Raw genomic sequence first — 21,069 nt, 5'->3', positions numbered from 1 at the left:
CTCCCTCTGGTCGGTGTGCAGTGGTCCTGCAGTCTCTACTCTCATATAACGCCGTTCCTATGTTCCACAGCTCAGCCGTACTCCCTCTCGCTGGTGTGCAGTGGTCCTGCAGTCTATACTCCTGTATAAGGCCTTTCCTGTGTTCTACAGCTCAGCCATGTTCCCTCTGGTCGGTGTGCAGTGGTCCTGCAGTCTCTACTTTCATATAACGCCTTTCCTGTGTTCTACATCTCAGCCTTACTCCCTCTCGCCGTTGTGCAGTGGTCCTGCAGTCTGTACTCCTGTATAACGCCTTTCCTGTGTTCTACAGCTCAGCCATGCTCCATCTGGTCGGTGTGCAGTGGTCCTGCAGTCTCTACTGTCGTATAACGCCTTTCCTGTGTTCTACAGCTCAGCCTTACTCCCTCTCTCCTGTGTGCAGTGGTCCTACGGTCTGTTCTCTTCTATAACGCCTTTCCTGTGTTCTACAGCTCAGCCATGTTCCCTCTGGTCGGTGTGCAGTGGTTCTGCAGTCTCTACTTTCATATAACACCTTTCCTGTGTTCTACAGCTCAGCCTTACTCCCTCTCGCCGGTGTGCAGTGGTCCTGAAGTCTGTACTCCTGTATAACGCCTTTCCTGTGTTCTACAGCTCAGCCATGCTCCCTCTGTTCTATGTGCTGTGGTCCTGTAGTCTCTACTTTCGTATGACGCCTTTCCTGTGTTCTACTACTCAGTCATGCTCATTCTGGTTAGTGTGCAGTGGTCCTGCGGTCTCTACTCTCATATAACGCCTTTCCTGTGTTCTACAACTCAGCCATGCTCCCTCTGGTCGGTGTGCAGTGGCCCTGCAGTCTCTACTCTCCTATAACTCCTTTCCTGTGTTCTACAGCTCAGCCATGCTCCCTCTGGTCGGTGTGCAGTGGCCCTGCAGTCTCTACTCTCCTATAACTCCTTTCCTGTGTTCTACAGCTCAGCCATGCTCCCTCTGGTCGGTGTGCAGTGGCCCTGCAGTCTCTACTCTCCTATAACTCCTTTCCTGTGTTCTACAGCTCAGCCATGCTCCCTCTGGTCGGTGTGCAGTGGCCCTGCAGTCGGTTCTCTGGTATAACGCCTTTCCTGTCTGATATAAAGCTCAGACCGCACGCCCCCTGGCCCTCGTACAGTGCACCTGCCGCCCGCTCTCGTACAATGCTTCAGCGCCTCTCCTGTGCTACAAGTCTCGCCCCGCAGCCTCCATACAGTGGCCCTGCAGCCCGCACTCTCCTTTAACGACCCCTCCCCGCCCGCACAGAGTCCCCCAGCCTCCTCCTGCCCCGCCCCGCCCCCCGCTCTCGGGGCCTGGCAGGAGGACCCCGTGCCTGCGCGGCCTCTTGTTGTTAATAGTCGAACAATGGGCACATCTGCCCTTTCTTCGGACACAAATCCTCGTCTCGGGGAGCTGCTACCTAGCAGCAGGCGCGGGCTGCGGGAGCGTCCGGCCCCTGCGGACACCAGCAGCACTCGCCCCAGCCCCCCCTCCACCACAGCCGCTCCAGCTGGAGCGGGAGCTGGCGCTTGGAAATGCCATTGTATGTCCCTTTGTCAGGCTCTGCAGCAGGTTCCCCAAGTCAGAAATCTCCTTCTGGGGTTTATTTCTGAGGAGTACAAATGGTCAGTGTTACAAAAACACATGAAGACTCTTTAAGACTCTCACCCCGACCTCCTACAGACGAAGCCATGCGCAAAATTAAATAACATTATGGTTTTTGCAATAGTCCAAAATGTATAGACGTGAACTGATAAACGAGTGCATGCCTTTCTTTTCCCAGTGTCCATTCTCTTCGAGTCCAAATGGCTGGGTATTTAGAGAGAATGTAGTTTCAACCCTCCCCCCTGCTCCCTCCCCTATCCCCCCCCCCACACACACACACTCGCTACTGTAATGACGGATGGCCCAGCCCAGGGCGCTGCTAATTTCCTACACATCTGTTTGGATTGTGCTGCTCGGCTAAATAGGGGCCGTGATTTTCCTCATTGACGTATTGACTCTAGGAAACCCGGAAGTAAATATTAAAATTCAGCTTAAGGAGGCTCCGTCGCTGCACATGCTAAGTGACAAAAGGGGAGGTGTTAGTGGGCTTAATTACTGGCTCTCTGCCTCCCTCACTCTGGGGTCTGTGCTGAAGCTGTGTGTGCAGCTCGCCTCGCAAGCTGCAATGCTTGAGCGTGCTCTTGTTTTAACAGCATCATCCAAACACCCTCTGAGCCAGTATTTCGCTCTTCAACAGAAAATAGACCACGAGTCAATCAACTTATCTATTCAATACTTCACATTTGGGTGTTCTGTGGCGCGGTGAGGGGGTGGTGATGGGTTGCTTATATACTGTCATGTGTGTGTGTGTATGTGTGCGCCTTTGTACGTGGTTGTCTAGGTACCTGGAGGTGTGTATCCCCAAACCCACGCGAGCAAAAATGAAAGTATATGCACGCGCGCGTGTTTATGTAGCGTATATGTGCACCTGTTCACGTGTCTGTGTGCGCCCCCACACTGGGTGTGTGTGTGCAGGCGAGTGTATGTGGGCACCTTTGTGTGGGTGTAAAACTCCTAACACTATAGCAGTGCGTCTGTGTTAGCACTACAGAACAGTTCACATATAGAGCAATGCATATGTTCTAGTGGATTCTGTTGCGATGATTGCGTGTCACGGACTTGTAATTCTGCACTCCACTGTATCCGCACTCCTCTGCTTTTGTTGCTGCTGCTATTTGTAATGGTCTGAGTAAGGCGCTGTGCCTCTGAGAGTGTCCCGAGCCCCGGGAGCTGCTCCTGGAGGCCGCTCTGAGCCCAGGCTCAGAGCTCTGCTCAGCCCCTCTGGCCGCAGTCCCTTAATATGCACAGTGCTGATGTCACAGGCAGCGGCGCCGAGGCCACGGCGCATGCGCCGGCTCTCCTCGGCGGTAGCAGCTGCAGAGCGGCAGCCAAAGCCATTGGAAGAGTGAGACATGGTTAGAGATGGCGAGGGACACTATCAGGCTGCAGGAGCGACCCTGATGGAGCAGGGGGCTTGAGGCGCATGAGAACACCGAGGAACAGCAAGCGTACAGAGCACAGAGGGAGCTGCCGCCGGACTGCACAGGTGGAGCGGGGGAGCTGCTGCCGGGGGGGCCACTGGGAATCCCTGGAGTAACCGGACGCTGCTCCGAGGGTACCCAGTGCTGCCGGGGGAGCTGGGCGGCCGCCTGACCGCTGCCCGGGGGAGCCCCTGAGCGCAGCCCAGGGCAGGAGGGGCGGGCTGGCACATCGCCTCATAGATGTGCGGTCCGGCGGCTGCCCGCCCGGACACCCGCGATGAACGGCCAGCTGAGCATGGAAACCCTGGGGGAGCTGCACGGGGTCGGCGGGCATGAGGACGTGATGACCGGCAGCCCCCACCACCGGCACCGCGGCAGCCACCTGTCCGGCCACCCCCGCGCCATGGGCATGTCCTCCATCCTGGACGGCAGCGAGTACCACCACCACCACCACCGTCCCCCCGAGCACCTGTCCGGGCCCCTGCACCCCACCATGACCATGGCGTGCGAGACACCCCCGGGCATGAGCATGAGCAGCACCTACACCACGCTCACCCCCCTGCAGCCGCTCCCTCCCATCTCCACCGTCTCCGACAAGTTCCCGCATCACCACCACCATCACCACCACCACCACCCGCACCACCCGCACCAGCGCCTCCCGGGGGGCAACGTCAGCGGCAGCTTCACCCTGATGAGAGACGAGCGGGCTCTGACGTCCATGAACAACCTGTACACCCCCTACCACAAGGATGTGACCGGCATGGGCCAGAGCCTCTCGCCCCTCTCGGGCTCCGGGCTGGGCAGCCTCCACAACTCCCAGCAGGGGCTGCCACACTATGCCCACCCCAGCGCCACCATGCCCTCGGAGAAGATGCTCACCCCCAACGGATTTGAAGCTCACCACCCGTCCATGCTGTCCAGGCATGGAGAGCAGCACCTCACCCCTCCCTCGGCCGGCATGGTGCCCCTCAACGGGCTCCCCCACCACCCGCATGCCCACCTCAACGCCCAGAACCACGGACAGCTCCTGGGCTCCCCCCGGGAGCAAAACCCCTCCCTGGGAGGCTCGCAGACCAGCAACGGAAGCAATTCAGGGCAAATGGAGGAGATTAATACCAAAGACGTGGCGCAGAGGATCACCACCGAGCTGAAGCGCTACAGCATCCCCCAGGCCATCTTCGCCCAGAGGGTGCTGTGCCGCTCCCAGGGGACTCTCTCCGACCTGCTCAGGAACCCCAAGCCCTGGAGCAAGCTCAAGTCCGGCCGGGAGACCTTCCGCAGGATGTGGAAGTGGCTGCAGGAGCCCGAGTTCCAGAGGATGTCGGCGCTCCGGCTCGCAGGTGAGCGCAGGGTGCTTCGAGGAATGTGCCTGCCCGCGGGGCCGAGCGCGGATCAATGAATCCATGCGCGCAGCGCGCCCACTCCGGCCCATAGTCACTGGCAATCGATGCTGCCGGCTCTTTGTTTATCAATTACTCTCAATGGTCGTGTTTACAATGCAGGTAGCTTCCAGCTCAGCCGGCCGGCCAACACACCACCCCGTGCAAGGTGCGTGTCGCTCTCACGGCCCAGAGCTGAGGAAACAATAGCTCTGACAGGGAGACGGTGTAAACCCACAACAACTCACGCACGCACACACATGCGCGCAGGCACACACAGACCAGGGAAAAGAGCAAGCAGGCCTATGGTCGAGTCCGGATTGCGCGCCAGTTGTGCGTTTAGAATGCAGCTCACACAAAGGACACGTATTTGTGGGAACCTGAAGCAAGCATGTAGCGATAGCTCAGTTTTCTTGCACGCCTATCCTGCCAGCGCCTCTTACCAGCTGCGTGTGCAGTTTACTACCATTTTTAACTAATTGCGTTCATGCATAGGGCTGCAGGACCGTGTCACACGTGGGCAGTGGGCCATTTTCGGTACCGCTTTTTTTTTTTACCAATTGTGTATATGGACATGTTCTTGTTTTTTTTAAATGTATTGTGTTTTGCTAGAGAATGCGAACGAAGCCACTGGTACAGTGAAATGCCTGCTCACGTTGCCTTTTTATTGGTTGTGGTGTTCACATACGTGATTATTAATTAAATCTGTCTGAGAAATGTATAGGAGGTCAGAGAAAAAGTATTATAAGTGTATGTTGACAGGGTACGTTTTCTTTACCACCGCCGCGCCTGTGCCTGTGTTGTGTTGGTTGCACAGACGCTGTGAATTCTACGTGTATGGCGCGCGCGTGTGTAAGACGGTTCGCTCTGCTGCGGCTCGGACGCCCCTCTTCAATGGCGCAGTCCCGTGGAGAGGCTTCAGATAATCTCACAATCCGTCAAGGAGCCCTCTCTTGCCGCCGGGCTCTGGGTCAAGTAGCCCTGACTGTGCGCCGGTGACAGCGCGGCTGCAGTGCTGTACACATGCACTCTTTACCTAAATCGGGCTAGCTGCGTGGTGTGGGTGGGGTGGGGGCGGCTGTATGTGCCTGTGACAGCCGTGCTGTACATTTGCCCTGTTTACCTAAGTCCTGCTGGCTGTGTGTGCCTGTGACAGTCGTGTTGTACAGTGGGCGCTGTTTACCTCCATCGGGCTAGCTGCGTGGTGTGGGTGGCTGGTGAGGGCGGCTGTGTGTGCCTGTGACTGCCGTGCAGTACATTTGCCCTGTTTACCTAAGTCTTGCTGGTTGCGTGGTGTGGGTGGGGTGGGGGCGGCAGTGTGTGCCCGTGACAGTGCGGCCGTTGTGCTACACCATGCGCATTGTTTACCTAGGGCATGCTGGCTTCAGGGAGCTACTAGAGTGATGTAGATGCTGTAGGGTGAGTGGCGAGATCGGGCCGCACAGGGTTCCTCTCACAAACGCTTTTCTCTCTCCAGGAATCTAACATGAAAGTCGTGTAATCCACCGGCCACTTAAAACGTGGCCACCACTAGCGCCCCAAACATTAAAAAATGTGCCCATATTTGCAAAATGAGGCATATCTGAACTTGTAGGGACCTGCTGTACAAGGTGTGTGAGACGTGTGTGTGCCTGCTGCAGGCAGTGCTCGTGGTACTATGAGGGAAATAAACAATTAAAAAAGAGGCCCACCTGAACATAAACAGGCCCACAATCTGCCAAAAGCGGCCAAAGGGAGTGGTTAGCCCAGCCCCTCTGGCGCTGCCAGATTGTCCCATAGGCCTGTTCCCCCTGCCTGCTTGAGACAAAAGGCCGGCATGGGACAGGCCTGTGAGCTGTGAGTAGCACGCAGACTCCCGACAGTCGACGTTTTACTCACACGCCTATTTATATCCGTATATACCTAGGATTATGTATGTTTGTGTCACATATTGATCTATCGATTCACTTATCGATCTATCAGCCCTTCCTTCACTCTGACTGTATTTATACCCCTCGGCCCCCATGCGAATGACCACATCCGGTGGGTCGAAGGCGTCGGCTGTGTGCATCTGCCTTCTACTCCGTGGCTGTAACGTGCGTGCGTGCTTTGTGTGCGTGTTTGCTGCCCTGCAAACTGCTGCTGGAGCTCACACGCTTTGATTACAATTGCGCTTCCCTCGGCGAGGGCTTGTTAATTAACTGATAGGTCTCCATTAATTTGTCCCCCGGGGCCGCAGGCGGTCAATCGCGCCAGAGTCCGGGTCACTCTTCCGTTTTACAGACAAAAAGTAAAGGCGAGAACCGCTGCGCCTTCTGCACACTGCACAGAAGAGGCCTTGTTTGTTCGTTCTCGTAAACGCTTTTAAATACTTCCTCATGGATACAATCTTTTGTCCCACTCTTACACCTGCTTTTATTTTTGCACAGGTAAGTATAATTCCATCTATATCTGGAACAAGAACTGCATCGTGGGTACTGCTACACTTTAAGAAATCTATCTGAATTAGTAAAGCAGACTCCTAGAGATCTGCGCAATTGTAAATAAACTTCTAAAATGAAGTCGGTTGAGGAGTTTCCTTTTTCCCTTCTCCTACAGTGTGTCGGTGTTCGGCCCATAGACAAAGGCGCGGCCTGCAGAAGGCTTCCCAATTATACCCGAGCCGGGACCGGCTCCTGCTCAGGGCGCACACCGAGGCCATTTGTCGATGCTATTTCCATCTATTTTGCATAGATCGATCAAGGAAACCACCTCCGGGTTCAGGCGCTGCCGGGGAAGCGCGCGAGCCCAGGGCTGGCAACAGAGGGGGATTTAATGAGCGACCAGAGCAAGCCGCGGAGCGGGCATTAATGAGCGCCAAAAGCCGACTGTAACAGGGGGCACTATTGAGCGGCAACAGCTAGCTGCAGGGGACATTAATGAGCAGGCCGCAGAAGGGCATTAACGAGTTCCCAGTGCTAGTTGCTGAGATGGCATTAATGAACGTCCAGCCCTGGCTGCAGAGGGCGTTATTAACGGCTATGCTGGTTGCAGAGGGTAAAGCGGGTACAAACGAGAGCCCGGTGGTGGCTGCTGTGTGAGCTTCATGAGCGTCCAGGCATTTTACAATAATAAACACTGGAAGCGTAAATGTATTTACGTATGCCACAACGGGCCTCGGCGGGGGACCCGGAATACGATGAAGGAAAAAATAAGCGACTCCCGACGTTACTTTATTTAATAATTAGATCGAAGATTTAGGAATTGCAAACGTTTTTAAAAATGTGGGTATGTTTTATTTTTAATTTTACACCAAAGCAGTTATTTAATTATAAACTTTTAGTTTGCTAAGATGGTAAATGGATCCAAATTTCGTAGTTTTGCCACCAAGAGACCGCAAGGTCTGAGGCCCAGGTGGGGTCGTTTTTTTCTATTTTATGCCCTGTATTTTCCGAAGGATACACCATGGCTTGGTGTGAAACGCACTCGTTCTGATGTTTACTGCTCGTTTATCGGCATTTTTGGGCCCTATTCAGAAAAATCTGCTGGACAAGGTTTTACAACGTTTGAGCTGTGTCACTTTCGGATCGTATATTTTCTTATATTTCACTTGCCTCGCTTCCCTGTCCCCAATATAACTCACAGGCTCACAGAATTTCGGACGCGGCCTAACATCAGCAAAGAGGACACGAGCGAAATCTCCCTGCAGCCCGGAACGAAATTCGTTTCGGTTTCAATTCCAATCGGTGGGAAGGATTAAAATAGAAAATGAGCAAAACAATTATTCGTATATTTATTGCAATTTTATGCGCAACAGAATTTTCGATTTTTTCCTAGATGCAGATGATGTTGTGGAAAAGAAGACAGGACGATCTGAGTGGATGGCAGCAGGCCGAGGTAAATATTCTGTGGGAGCACGTGATTAGGTAATCGATGGCTCTAATCAATAGAACAACACCCCGGGCTGCCTCCGACCGATGCACCTGCGACAGAAACCAGGACCACAAACCAACGTGCTCTGCGCCTCGGAGAGAAGATGGAGGCGACAACTGTGCACTGTGTGCACTGTGCCTCAGCGCGCGCCGAGACTGAGGCCAGCCGAGGCTCACAATATCCCGAAACACCGCCTCAAATATAATACTCTCTGGGAGGCAGACTGAGGTTTAATGCACCTTCGGTGGGGCAGACACATGGATAACGCACAGTGCGAGAGGTTTACAGCGTTCCACAGCCCAGCCCAACATACGACGCGCATTCGGGTTGTAAAACGAAGGTAGAACCCACATTGCGAAAGGCAGGCTGTAGAACGCTACGATAAGTTTTAAAACAAAAACGGGTTAGTACATAATACCTGTCCTAAAACGGTTCGTAACTCCGGTCAGTGCTCGAGCCTCGCACGAGCTGCTGTGTTTGCATCGTAAAACGTTATTTGTATAATGGTGGAGGGTTGTTGTGGCAATTCTAAAGGTTATTTTACTTCTAGGGGATTGATTATAAGAGAGCAGAACACTTCACAAAATACGCAACCCTTTCAGTACGTGTATCTACACGGCATATGATATATATATATATATATATATATATATATATATATATATATATATATATATTTACAATCAATTAATCAATCATTTGTAAAGCGCACTACATACCCGCGAGGGTTTCAAGGCGCTATATATATATATATATATATATATATATATATATATATATATATATATATATATATATATATATATATATATATATATATATATACACACACACACACATACACACACACACACACGATGGCATTATAAATCTCTTATTGGTTTTTCTATTTTCATTATGTTTGCAATCCGTCATTTATCTGTGAAGGTTCTCGGCAATATTCTCTATAAAGCTTCACGGCACAAACAACTGACGGGCGAGACTTGCAGCGCCATCTCGTGGCTACCTGCATCAAGCCATGTGTGAACACTAAATATCGGTTAACACGAGCTGCCAACTTAATACGGATTTACAATAAATGACAACCTTCTAAGTTGATCATATGGCACAAACTGCGAAGATGTATTTGTTTTCCCTTTAAACACTAGACCGCAGTCCAGCTGAGCTAACTTAGTGCATGCTGTGCAAAGTGTCGTCTGTTTGTGCACGTGGCTAAGGCTGGAGCGTCCTTCTTCTCCATCCTGCAAGAAATCACTATGCACGTATGGAAGGGCTGGCAGAGCCTCGTTTTATGACGGGGCCTCTCTCTGATTGGCTGAGAAGCAGTGCGTGCGTGGGTGTACGTCGCACACCCGTGGGAGTCTATGCGGGCACTTAGACGTCGACACTTTCTGTATTTGGAACAGAAGGTTCACCACCCTTTATTCACACCCTCCAGGCGGCTAAGAGTGGTAGAGGGGCTCTTACACCATCGTAAACCAAGGCAGCAGGGCTGTCGTCCTCCGCTGATCTTACTGTCACCCCAGTTCTGCTAGCGCCCCCTGTCACACTCTGCTAGGAAAACGGGCCTATCCTGGGATACATGTCTTCTAGTTTGACACCGTCGGTTTATACCGGACTCAGCTGTGACATATAGGCCGGTGGAACTTACAATCAAGCAGGTAGTGAAAGATCCCGCAGCTCACTTCCAAAGGGCATCTGGTTTTAACTGAAATCCTCTCCGTCGTAGTCCAGCATTTATTGAAAACACCAAAGGAAGGACTACTGGAATTATACTGCAGGCGATCACCTAATTATGCGCCAGTGTTTACTAAAATTATGCAGCTAGAAATTGCAAATTATGCGGTGTAATGGGGCACATTTTCTGATAGTATTTCTTCATTATTTTGCAATTGTTGTACCTTAACAATGTCCAGGTAAAGGTTTCACCTCAGTACCAATTTAACATTCAAATACAACCGTAAATAACTGAAAGGTGAACAGTCAACCACTGGGAAGGACCATCCACTGGGCGGCAGCACATGTTGCTGTGTTTTTAGTTACTTTTGATCTGTCTGAACTAGAAACATATTTTTGCTGAAATCTGCAGAATATGCAACGGTGGATGCACTATGTGGCAAATGCGGTAAATCTATAACTATGGGGAAAACCCATTTGCGGCAGAATAAAATAATTCTAGTGTCTCTGACCATATAGCAGTCGCTGGGTAGGGTGTAACTGTAAACAGAGCTTTCTACCAGCATACTTCACTGAACGTCCTGCAAATAAAGGCCCATACATAAAATTCGACTTTAGTTTCTCATTCCAATCACGTTTACTGGAGGCAGAATTTCACACCCAATACCCCTTGCTGAACCTCCACGCCATGACTGTTTAACTCATTTCAGAATTTCAGGCCAATAACATAAAAGATTTGCATAACCCCGCTGTAAATGGATTATGTTACACTGCTAACCCTTGCTACCCAAAGAGTAAAACGCGCGTAATAAACACAATTTAAATTTGCATTCTAAGAATTTCTACTGACAATTGTTTTGTTATTTCCATCTTCCATTAATAGTTGCAGATCCATTTCAGATCTTGATTCGGTGCGTAATTCTGGACGCCATATTAACGGTGGTGTTGATTTCACCTGAATTGATTAGATTTAGAACGTACAGCTGTCGATTGCTATAATGTTATTGATGAATATCGAACGTAAATAATAACAAACACGCTGTTATTTACTTTATATCTGGTACCTCAAAATGTCCAATTTTTTTCTTCCGATTCTGCATTGCTCCAGAATAGTGCCAGGTATATATGAGGATTATTTTATATTACCAATTACAGTGTCATCCACCTGAAACAGCTGCATAAGTGTGGCATGTAATATTTGCAGACTATGGGTGTGGATCAAATGCCCAGCATGCTTATAAGCACATAGGTTCCATAGCTGAAACTATTGAAAGCTTTGTATGTGAGCACCTGTACTATGATACAGATCTTGTAGAAACGAGGGCCTATCCACCACGAGACCCACCCCATGACCACTCTGTTCATAGGTTGTGCTGTGTAGGCTTGAAGCCATTTTGTTCACTCCAATAAACCACACAGCCACCCACTGTATGCACACCACCTCAAAGGAGTGTTTAAAAAGGTACTTCTGCCCTCCATCTTCCACAGGGAAGCGTTTGAAATAGCAGTAGGTATTTTCTATACAATTGTGGATTCAGTTGTACCCATAACCAACCAAACCATATAGCAAAAATGAATTAATAGAATATCACGTTTCATGTGATCAGTGAATAAAAATTACTTCTGGGACACACTAATGTGCCTGGAATATGGCAGGATGGCGTACAAGAGTCCAAGCACATACAACAGCAACATTCCTGAAAAGAGGGCAGGGTGGAAACATAATACACAAGCTGACATCATTTACATAAAGCGCACAGAGCCTAAACACAAAACAGAAGACTACACCAGTCAAGAACACAGACACAGCACACAACGCTACCATCCATGAAAAGAGGCCAGGCTCAGACACCACACACAAGGTGAGACATCTTGTAAAGAAGAGAACTGACACTAAACACACAAGCAAAATGTCCATTTTAAAGAAGAGGAGAATGTTCAAATACTACATACAAAAGGATAGGACAAGAACCAAATACAACATGCAAGGTAAAATCTTGTGAGAAGACAGCCCAAGCAAAACACACAAGACACATCTTATGAGAAGAAATGCTCCAAAATACATTAAGCGGGACTTCTTATGAGAAGAGGACAGAGTAAAACAGAGACCAAGCACATCACCAAATTATAGAATCTGTCATGGGAAGAGGATTCGACCCAAAGAGTTCCTCTTATGATAGAAGGACAGAACTGAAAAACAACACTCAGGACAGCATCACCCATGAGGAGAGGAGAGTAGCCAATCACCCTCTAGGAGAGAAGGTTCAGAATGATGAGGCTTGTATCAATGATGAACAGTTGCAGACTTAAATGGCAATTTAGGTTGTTTATAAGTGTACAAATACAGTTTCACTAAGGATTGGTGTTGTGTTGTTGATGTATGAATACATTTTATGGAATTGATTGAAGAGGAGTTACAGGTCTGGAATTTGAAACGCGTGTTTATTACAGGTGTAAAAACATACTTCGGGACACTCTGGGGGAATGTATATACTTACTGGTAGAGGTGCTCATTTGAAAAAGCGTATTGTCGATCTAGAATTACATATTTGTAGACGGGTTGAGGATGTTGGTGGTGCTCATGCAGGTTCGTAGACGAGTTGAGGTGTACAATGATTCTTTAAATACAGATTCATATGTGATTTGATGCGTATTACATGTAGACACATGCACATGCCTGGATGATTTGATGTCTATTGTAGGTGTGCAAGTATTCACCCAGAAATATTTTGTTGTCTGTTGCAAGTGTAGAAATGCAGATTCATTGACAGTCTGGGGTGTATCATGGACAAATGCAGATTTATTGGGGATTTGAGGCACATTCTGGGTGTACATATATATTTTCACAGATGATCTGAGGACTATTATAGATCCACATATGGATACTAATGGATGATTTGGGGTCTGCTGTAGATTCACACATAGAGATGCACATATTAGGTGAATCCTGTGAATAGAACATGATACATGTGTACATAATCAGATGTGTCAATGGTGCACAAAGACTCTCAGGGTTGATTCATGCGTGTTGACAATGATTTGGAAAAATGTAGGCTGGCACGTAAACTGTCCCTGGTGTTTCCTTTAAGCAACAAAGGAAATGGCAGTTCTAACATTTATTATGTATGGACCTTCTCAGGTACCACGCTGATCTGACCCTAGACCACTTTGTCTGTTGAAGAGAGATCTCTGGCACCTGTAAGCCTACACTTCTAGGATACCCTGACTCTGAAATGTGTGCCATTGTTTAGAGATACCTCCTTCAGAAGGTCAGCACAGTCCTGGCAGCTAGGACAAGGACCTAGCTTGTCTGCTTCTTGCTTCCTCAACATCATTTTTGTATTCTCACCTTTGTATAACATTTGCCAAGTTGCTAAAATCGATTTTAAGTCTGCTAATAGCGATAGAATGCATTTGCATGTCAAATTACAGATGATTTAAAATGGAGAACAACTGCATAAGATTGTCAGTGGTACCGCCAGTTACATTTGTTGAGATGCATAGCGCTGTAATTAGAGATCAGTGAAATATTAACTGTTTTGGAGGGAAACACATTTACAAATGTGAGAGAAATCTGAATAAAAATAGAGGCAATGAAAAATCTGTGAACTGGGCATATTTGGTCAATGAATTCAGATGCACATGAGATAGGATCTATGACAGTTAAGTAGAGATCTGTGGCAAAAGGGTTGTTGATGTGCAGAGACACAGCACACACTAGAGAGTTGTGACTAATGACTTGAAGTGTGTCACGAGACATAATTCTTCGTTCGAGGTGTACATTTGCAAAGCACTCCCTACAATCCAAACTTCCTTTTGTAGTGTGCCTCAAGAGGTTTATGAAACTTCAAATGGTTAGGGCAAAATTCATGAAAAGGGGGAATGTGTCCCACAGCTTAGCCTTTGATCGGTGTATCACATCACTTTGGTAGACTGAGAGAGAAAGGAGGAAAGATACCGAATGATTGAGAGGCAAACGGAAATGTGTTGAAGAGAAGACATGGAAGGAACGTGCAGGCAGAGTAATTGAAAACATTCTTAAATCAAAGACAAATCGACTTGTTTCGGTTTTTTGGATTTGCGCAGAGGTTAGTGAGGTCGATAATCTTTTAAAGTTTTTGGATGCCCCTAGCTTTGTGGTAGACTTTGGTATATTGATGTTTGCTCCTAAGTTTTATAAGGACAACTCCAAAGAAATTGGTAGAGCATAGTTATTGACAGGCGTGTCTGATCATAATACCAGCTTCCTTTTTTGGAATGCTGAGGAAAAGGCATTTTAGCTGACAAAAAGGTGCAAATAGGAGTCGTTCACAGAAAATATTTCACAAGTTGGAGTAGTCATGCAGCAAATGCAAATCCTATTGTTTGATTTGTGTTTCTACTGGGTATTTGTCCTGAAAAATGTTAAGATCTAAAACGGACATTTAATTTGTAAGAACTTCCTAGGTGTTGAAGGGACATACATTAATTCATACTGTATATGTGAGGATATTCATTAGTAACAGATAATACATTGATGGGAATTCTTCCACTATGATAACACATGCTTATGGCATAGGCACAAGTGTGAATTTTTAGCTCAAATCTGGTTGTTTTTGTACGTGATAAATATTAAGAAGAATTAGATTAAAAGGCAGCCATGAGAATCCCCACGGTATCTGTAGACCAGGGTAAATTAGTACATGGTCTATCAGAAAACAGTGAATGCAATTTGAGATATCATCAGAGATTCCACCACTTGGCAAAGCCATTTCAAAAATATCCAATAGATTAATACCCAATTAGTAATCATCACTTTGCCTTGCGCTAGCTTTGAAGTTTTAAAGTAAATGTTGGCGTTATGGTGCTCACACTCACTATTCAGTGGTAACAAGTAGTTGCACAAGAAATATTTATCACACAACGTTGCACCCACATTCAAATAGAAAAGACAAGGTTGCCTATTCCGTTGCTATGATCTATTCACATTTACAGTTAACCATTTAGTTTTAACTCACACTTTTCACTCCTCATGTTTGCACTTTGTTACTATTTTAGTTCAGGGTTGTGTAATGTCCTTTGTAATTTTTTTATTTTTACATGCAAACATGAATAAATAAGAACAATAAATGAACAACTTTGACTTATCTGCTTACAAGTAAGTTGCCCCAATTTCAAGTGGTATATAAAATTACCCAGTACTCTTCCATGATGAAGGCACTAAAGAGTGTTGCAAGTACAAATACGTAGCCCCCATGTTGGTAATCAGCACATTATTCCAGATGGCAAGAAGCATTATCTAAGTCGATGAATATTGATTGTAGGTGTGTGAAACCTACTCACAAATGGCAAGAGAAAATTGATCAATGATTGGGGCTGGGAAAGAGATGCAAGTACAGATTCACAGATGATCAGAGATATACGATCCGTGGTTAGAGGTGTGTATGTGGTTTTATTATTGATACAATATCTATGTGTAATGACTAAAGATGTGGGAACAGAGATTCATAGGTAAATAGAGATCACTGGATAATGTTTGGAATATACCCTTTCCCAGATGACCAAAGATATGTCAATGATGCATCTAGATGTGCTATTTTGAATTGACCCACCTTTAACATTGTCATTAAACATATTGGTCAAATTATCAGTGGAAGGCAGAACCATGCAAAGAGACGCTAGGCATAAACATGGATATTAATTCAATAATATGTGCATGAAGAAGTCTGTAGGCTGTGCATAGTAGGCTTGAAAGTCATAGTCATTTAATTACAAAGAAAACTGTTATTTAGTACTCCAGTGGGGCGAATTTTCTACCATACTCATTACTCTTCAAGAAAAAAAGCCACCTTTTTTTAAAGAAGAGGTATTTTATAAGCTAATCACATTTATGCAAGAAATATAAAATCACTCAGTCTGGTTGTTAACAATACTACACAACAATCCATGTGTAGATCACGTAGAAAAATGAAAGCTTTTTCTCTCTCTCCTTTATAATATGAATAATGATTTATCAAAAGACCTCTAAAAAAGACTGTGTTGGTGGTATTGTATGGCAATTACCCAATAAAATACTTGACTCCTATCTGTCAATATAGTGAAATACTGGCCGGCTATATGAAAATAAAACACCGAATTAGGACCAAAGGGACGATAGGCCAAGAGGCAATGTCAGAGAAAAAACACAGTATGCATGTACAAATATTATATTTGAAGATTCAGAATATAATTGCCATTCAGAATGTATGATATTACCTCTACTGAAAAAACACAACAAGCTACGTTTCTTAACCACAATTTTTATGTAAAACATCCTTACTGATTGGGGTCCTGCTCATTGGCAATATATGTAAAATAAACATAGCATGCCTTAATATTCGTTAGAGGACTGATCATTCCTCATTCCAACTAAACAAACATTAAAATGAACTTACAGTAGAATTCAGGAAAGAAATGTGTCAGAGGAGCAGAAACCATTACTAACTCAGAGGGAACACAAATAATTGCTTAAAGAGTTTTTGCACAATTGTTCTACATATCACCAAGGTTTGGTAAAGTATTAAGCAGCATTTCACACTCCTATCATGGAATGGCCATTAAACATATTTTAGTGAACCTGTATGTGAGCATTTTAGAAAAGCAGCTTCAGATTCACGCATGCCACAAAGGGATTTTACAAAATAAAGATAACCTTGTACCTCCAAGAATAGTGTGTAACATTTCAACATGGTGGAGCCTCTGCTTTCTAATGCCTTTTATTGTTTTTTCACAGACTGTAGCCTTGTATGCCACTATACATTATTGTATTTGCTTTTGAGAAAAATGCTCAACCCAGATATGTTATTATTCGTATTTACTCAATATGAATGGTAAATCATTTTCAACATTCATTAATTATTGTTTGCAAAGTCACAATGTTATAAGTCTCTGATATAGCATTAAAGTGAATTTATAAATGCATTTTCTCTCATCAAACACATTTTACTCGACATTGAAACAACTTATTATCATAAATGATGCATCTCTTCATGGCATCTATAAACTTAACAAAAGTCTTCAATATATCTCACAAAGAGAGAGAGGCGTTATTGCCTGGACAGAAGTAGGAGAAACCACAAGTGGGACTGATAATTACAATTGAATACAAAATTCTCCTGAAACTACAGTGTAAAACATTTGGAATTGTTTGACCTATTATTCAAATAAAATGAAAGCTATTCTGTTGTATGGAATGAAATTACAGAGCATTAGCTACAATGTTATTGACCTTTTTTGAAAATACATTTTTGGAGGAAGCACTCAGTATCCCAAAGAAATCACAAAATGCTATTACGGAGCACGGCGACACTGTCAAATTCATACATAGTAGATAAATTGGTATAGTCAAAATAATCCAATCCTTCAGGCTGACAATTGCCCAAAAACATAATTTAGTTGAGAAGACTAAGACAGAGATTATGAAATCCTCACCATACAAAGAACTATTGATCGCATATGTACATATTTTTCTCAGAAGACATGTGGTAAGTCCATCATTATACTCTCAAACTATTTAATCCAGAATTGCTCAAAAGCTGACATTTATCAGGAAGCTTATAAGAATCACTTCCTCTTACCTTAATTAAAAAATATACGCAGCAATGTTTCTATAATTAATGTTCAAGAGGCCTATACTTTTCTGTGCAATGCTGAACTATTCTTTGAGTTTCATCAAATCAGGGGTGATCAAGTTGGCTATTCCCTAACATACTTTCTCCTGATTTGTTCTTCTATCAGACACCCAAAGCTAATGCAAATAAGTAACGATTTACCGCCTTAAAGACTGAATATTGAACAACTTCAAAGAAGAACAAGGAAATCATCAGAATTTCTTGCCTAGGCCTGAAAAGAAAGTGATAATAGACAGTATAAAATACTTTTTAGAATTTTGATACCATTACATTCTCACTTTGCTGTTCTCTTTCTTTGTTCTGGTTTCCAAGAGTACCTTTTTGTGCTGAGACTTTGAGGGAAAAAACACAATGGCACATTTTGGACATAGGTTTAATCTTTTTTGGAGGTATGTGTTATTTGGATGTTGGATAGGCATTACTGAATAATCAGCCAAATGCTCTATCAAAAGGGATTAGAGGATGGGCATCTAAGATAAGGATGTCTATAAAATGGATGTTCATGCTTTGCCAGTAAGTATAAAGCAGGCCAGACTTCTACGGTGTCCCAAAATCCCACTCTCTTTGATTAGTCTTTTTTCAAATTACACTTTCATGATTTACGGTACGTTCAGATTGCTATGAGTGAAACTAGATAAATATGTGGAGACAGTCACAGTTAGAGTTGTGCTAGCGATGGTTTAAGATTAAAACCAGTATATGACGACCACTCGGATGCTTTATATTTATGGGTAAAAGCTACAACGTGTGTGGAAATTCATGACACGTGTTTTTACCTGCATCTAGTTAAAGGTCTAAATGCCACTGGGATCATTGGTAAAAAGGCAGCACCTTTTAGCTAACAACACGAACCGATTGGGAGTTGAACCATTTGTTAAAGGTTGTAGAGAACTTAAGACAGATATAGATATCTGTACAACCCATGTAACGTGCACACTCGCTGTCATGCAGGAATCGATAACCTTGAACAGCATACATGTTACTCCCATGGCATATTCACCCAAAGTGCATTATCCTTGTGACATGGTCATCTGCTCTTCAGACCCAGACTAATCTTTGTGAAATGTCACATTCACTGCATTTGGGGAATTTACCCATTTTTATGTTTTTCGTGTTCTTCACACAATAACATTCACATTATCACACAGTGAAAAGTATGTCACAATCATTGTCTTCCCAATTAAACATGTTAATTACACTGATTGACGTGACAATTTCATATCACTTCTGTCATAAAAACTGCTTGATGTAATTGTATTTTTCATTGGACTGATCAGTAAAGTCAAGTGAATAGAGAGTTATTCTAAGGCTCATTAATCTTGTTATTTCCAGAAGATTGCCCCTTTTTTGGGTAGACAAAAATGTTTTTATCCAGTTTTTCCAAGAATCCAATCCATGCACAATTCTACAATGTGTGACATCAGAGAATAAAGCCAAGGGAGATGGCGCTGATATGGTTCTTTGCCTCAGTGTGAGTGTGCAAATGTATAGGCATTCAAGAATAACATATTCAAGACTTATAAAAATCAAAAGAGCTATTTTAAATGTATATCCGCTCATGCATTCTGGGCCATTATGATATATTTGGTTCTATTGGCAAATATATATATATTATTTTATGTTTGGTCTTGCCACTTATAGGTTATATGTGAAAGCAGCGTTACGATACAAAGTAAGATATTTTTGTAGTATATTTAAAAAATATGATTCTGTCTTGGACCTTTTTAAGATTCTCTGTGTATTCTATCTTTTTTCAGATTGAATTTTTGCTTTTGGTTCATCAATTCCGCTCATGATACCATGATGATGTTTTAGATTTGAATAGCTGCAGAGTTCATTTACAATCTAATCAAACTTATATGAACGACCCCATAAGTATGCACAAAAATATATTTTGGTTAAAACCTCTTTTGTGTGTAAAATTCAGACAATGGCACGTGTGTGACGTGTGGTTAAGGAGTCTGCAAGGTGCAATTAGAATTTTTGGTTTGTTTGTTTTGTTACTTCGGTACATAACACATTTAGTACATTTCCTTAACACTCTCCAGAGTCAGAGCAAATAAATGGCAAACGGTTACAATATCCAACTATGTTTCTAATGCTGCGGGTTGGATTGTTCTTATAGCAATGATTTGAATGATTTACATATTACCAAATGGCACTAATTTGACACAATCTTATTAAAAAATATTGCAGGTGAATCACAATGTGGCAAATCATTTGCCACAATCTACTTGTTACACCACATAAGATTTTGCCAAGCGCGAGGCTCGATGAGCGCGCCTTTAGGGCCCAGCCTCCCGGCTCCTGGCCACGCCCAGGGGAGAGTAGGCGGCCGGCTCGCCCTATGGGAGACGGGCCAGGATTTCCTTCCAGGCCACGGGTGACGCACATCCGATGCGGGAGGGGGCGGAGACTCTGGCCTATTTAGGCTCTGGGAGCTGTGGCCCCGGTCTCTTTCCTCTCCTACGACGGATGGGCGGATCCTGCACTGTGCCCCCCTTTAATTTTAACTCCCAGCCACCCGTCCCTAAGATAAGTAGCTTGCGAGGGGGTTGTTATCCAAAAGAGGTCTTAGAAGATTGACATGGACTTACCGAATGAACGGGAGTCCTCCTTGCGTACTCCCTAGGCCAGCACTGAGGGGAGAGACGGTAAGCTCTCCGCAGGGAAAATGTGGCCACCGGCTGGGGAGGCAAGGGTGCCAGGTTACGAGCCTCCTGGGATCCTGGGCAGCCTCGTGGTCGAGGGGTGGGCCCCGGATATGGCGGACAAGGACCAGAGGGCAGGGGCCCATCACTCAAGGTCACAGGTGGGTTACACCTTGCGTGGGGTGCTCAGATTTGGAGATACGAGCCAGAGGGCCCCTTAGTGCTGGGGGAAAAGTAACTAGTATAACTGAGAAAACTTTGAATGTCAATATTAAAAATGTGTTATTGATTTTATCAATATTAATATGTAATGTTTAGTCATGTTTATGAATGTTGATATTAAACATGGCCGTTTTACACCCATCCTTTCTCTGATGTGTGAATTTGAGTGTCGGTTGTATCAACAGTCTTGGCGGGCGGGGAGCAAGCTGGGGGGTCCGTGCCCTAAAACCTGTGCACTGTTTGGCATACTTTATCAGACCTATCCTCTGTGAGCTCATTGGAGACCATACCCCTTCACTGATTATTGCTTCCAAAACCACACCAAGCTCTCATGACGGCATTACCATAGCCTTTGGTTAATATATTATAGGCCATGTTCTGTTTCTCTCCCTAGACAAGGAACACACACAATTACATATATGTCTCACATAGTAAGTTGTCTTTTTTCATCAGTGTATCACATTTGAGGCACTATATATATGCTTCAGGGTACTCCAGAGCAGGACATACAAGAACAAGAGTAGCATTAAAAGAGAAAGAAAACCGAAAGCCTAAAACTCAATGACAA

At 45.1% G+C, this 21,069-nt stretch overlaps 1 protein-coding gene across 2 annotated transcripts in view; it reads left to right on the top strand.

Annotated features, from left to right (window-relative positions):
• Nucleotides 1–2,947: 2,947 nt before the first annotated feature.
• ONECUT1 (one cut homeobox 1) overlaps nucleotides 2,948–21,069 on the top strand; it is a 71,975-nt gene continuing 53,853 nt past the window's right edge. The window contains exon 1 of one of the 2 annotated variants that reach the window (XM_078684851.1): nucleotides 2,948–4,372. In XM_078684851.1, coding sequence (XP_078540977.1) covers nucleotides 3,310–4,372 — 1,063 coding nt within the window. In that variant the 5' untranslated portion in view covers nucleotides 2,948–3,309. The remainder of the gene's footprint in view (nucleotides 4,373–21,069) is intronic. The other variant, XM_078684852.1, reaches the window with a different exon arrangement.

This window comes from Lissotriton helveticus, chromosome 3_2 (assembly GCF_964261635.1).
Source record: "Lissotriton helveticus chromosome 3_2, aLisHel1.1, whole genome shotgun sequence".
Classification (NCBI taxonomy): Eukaryota; Metazoa; Chordata; class Amphibia; order Caudata; family Salamandridae; genus Lissotriton; species Lissotriton helveticus.
The sequence above is the reverse complement of the archived record's forward strand: the minus strand, read 5'-3'. Positions and strand labels throughout refer to the sequence as shown.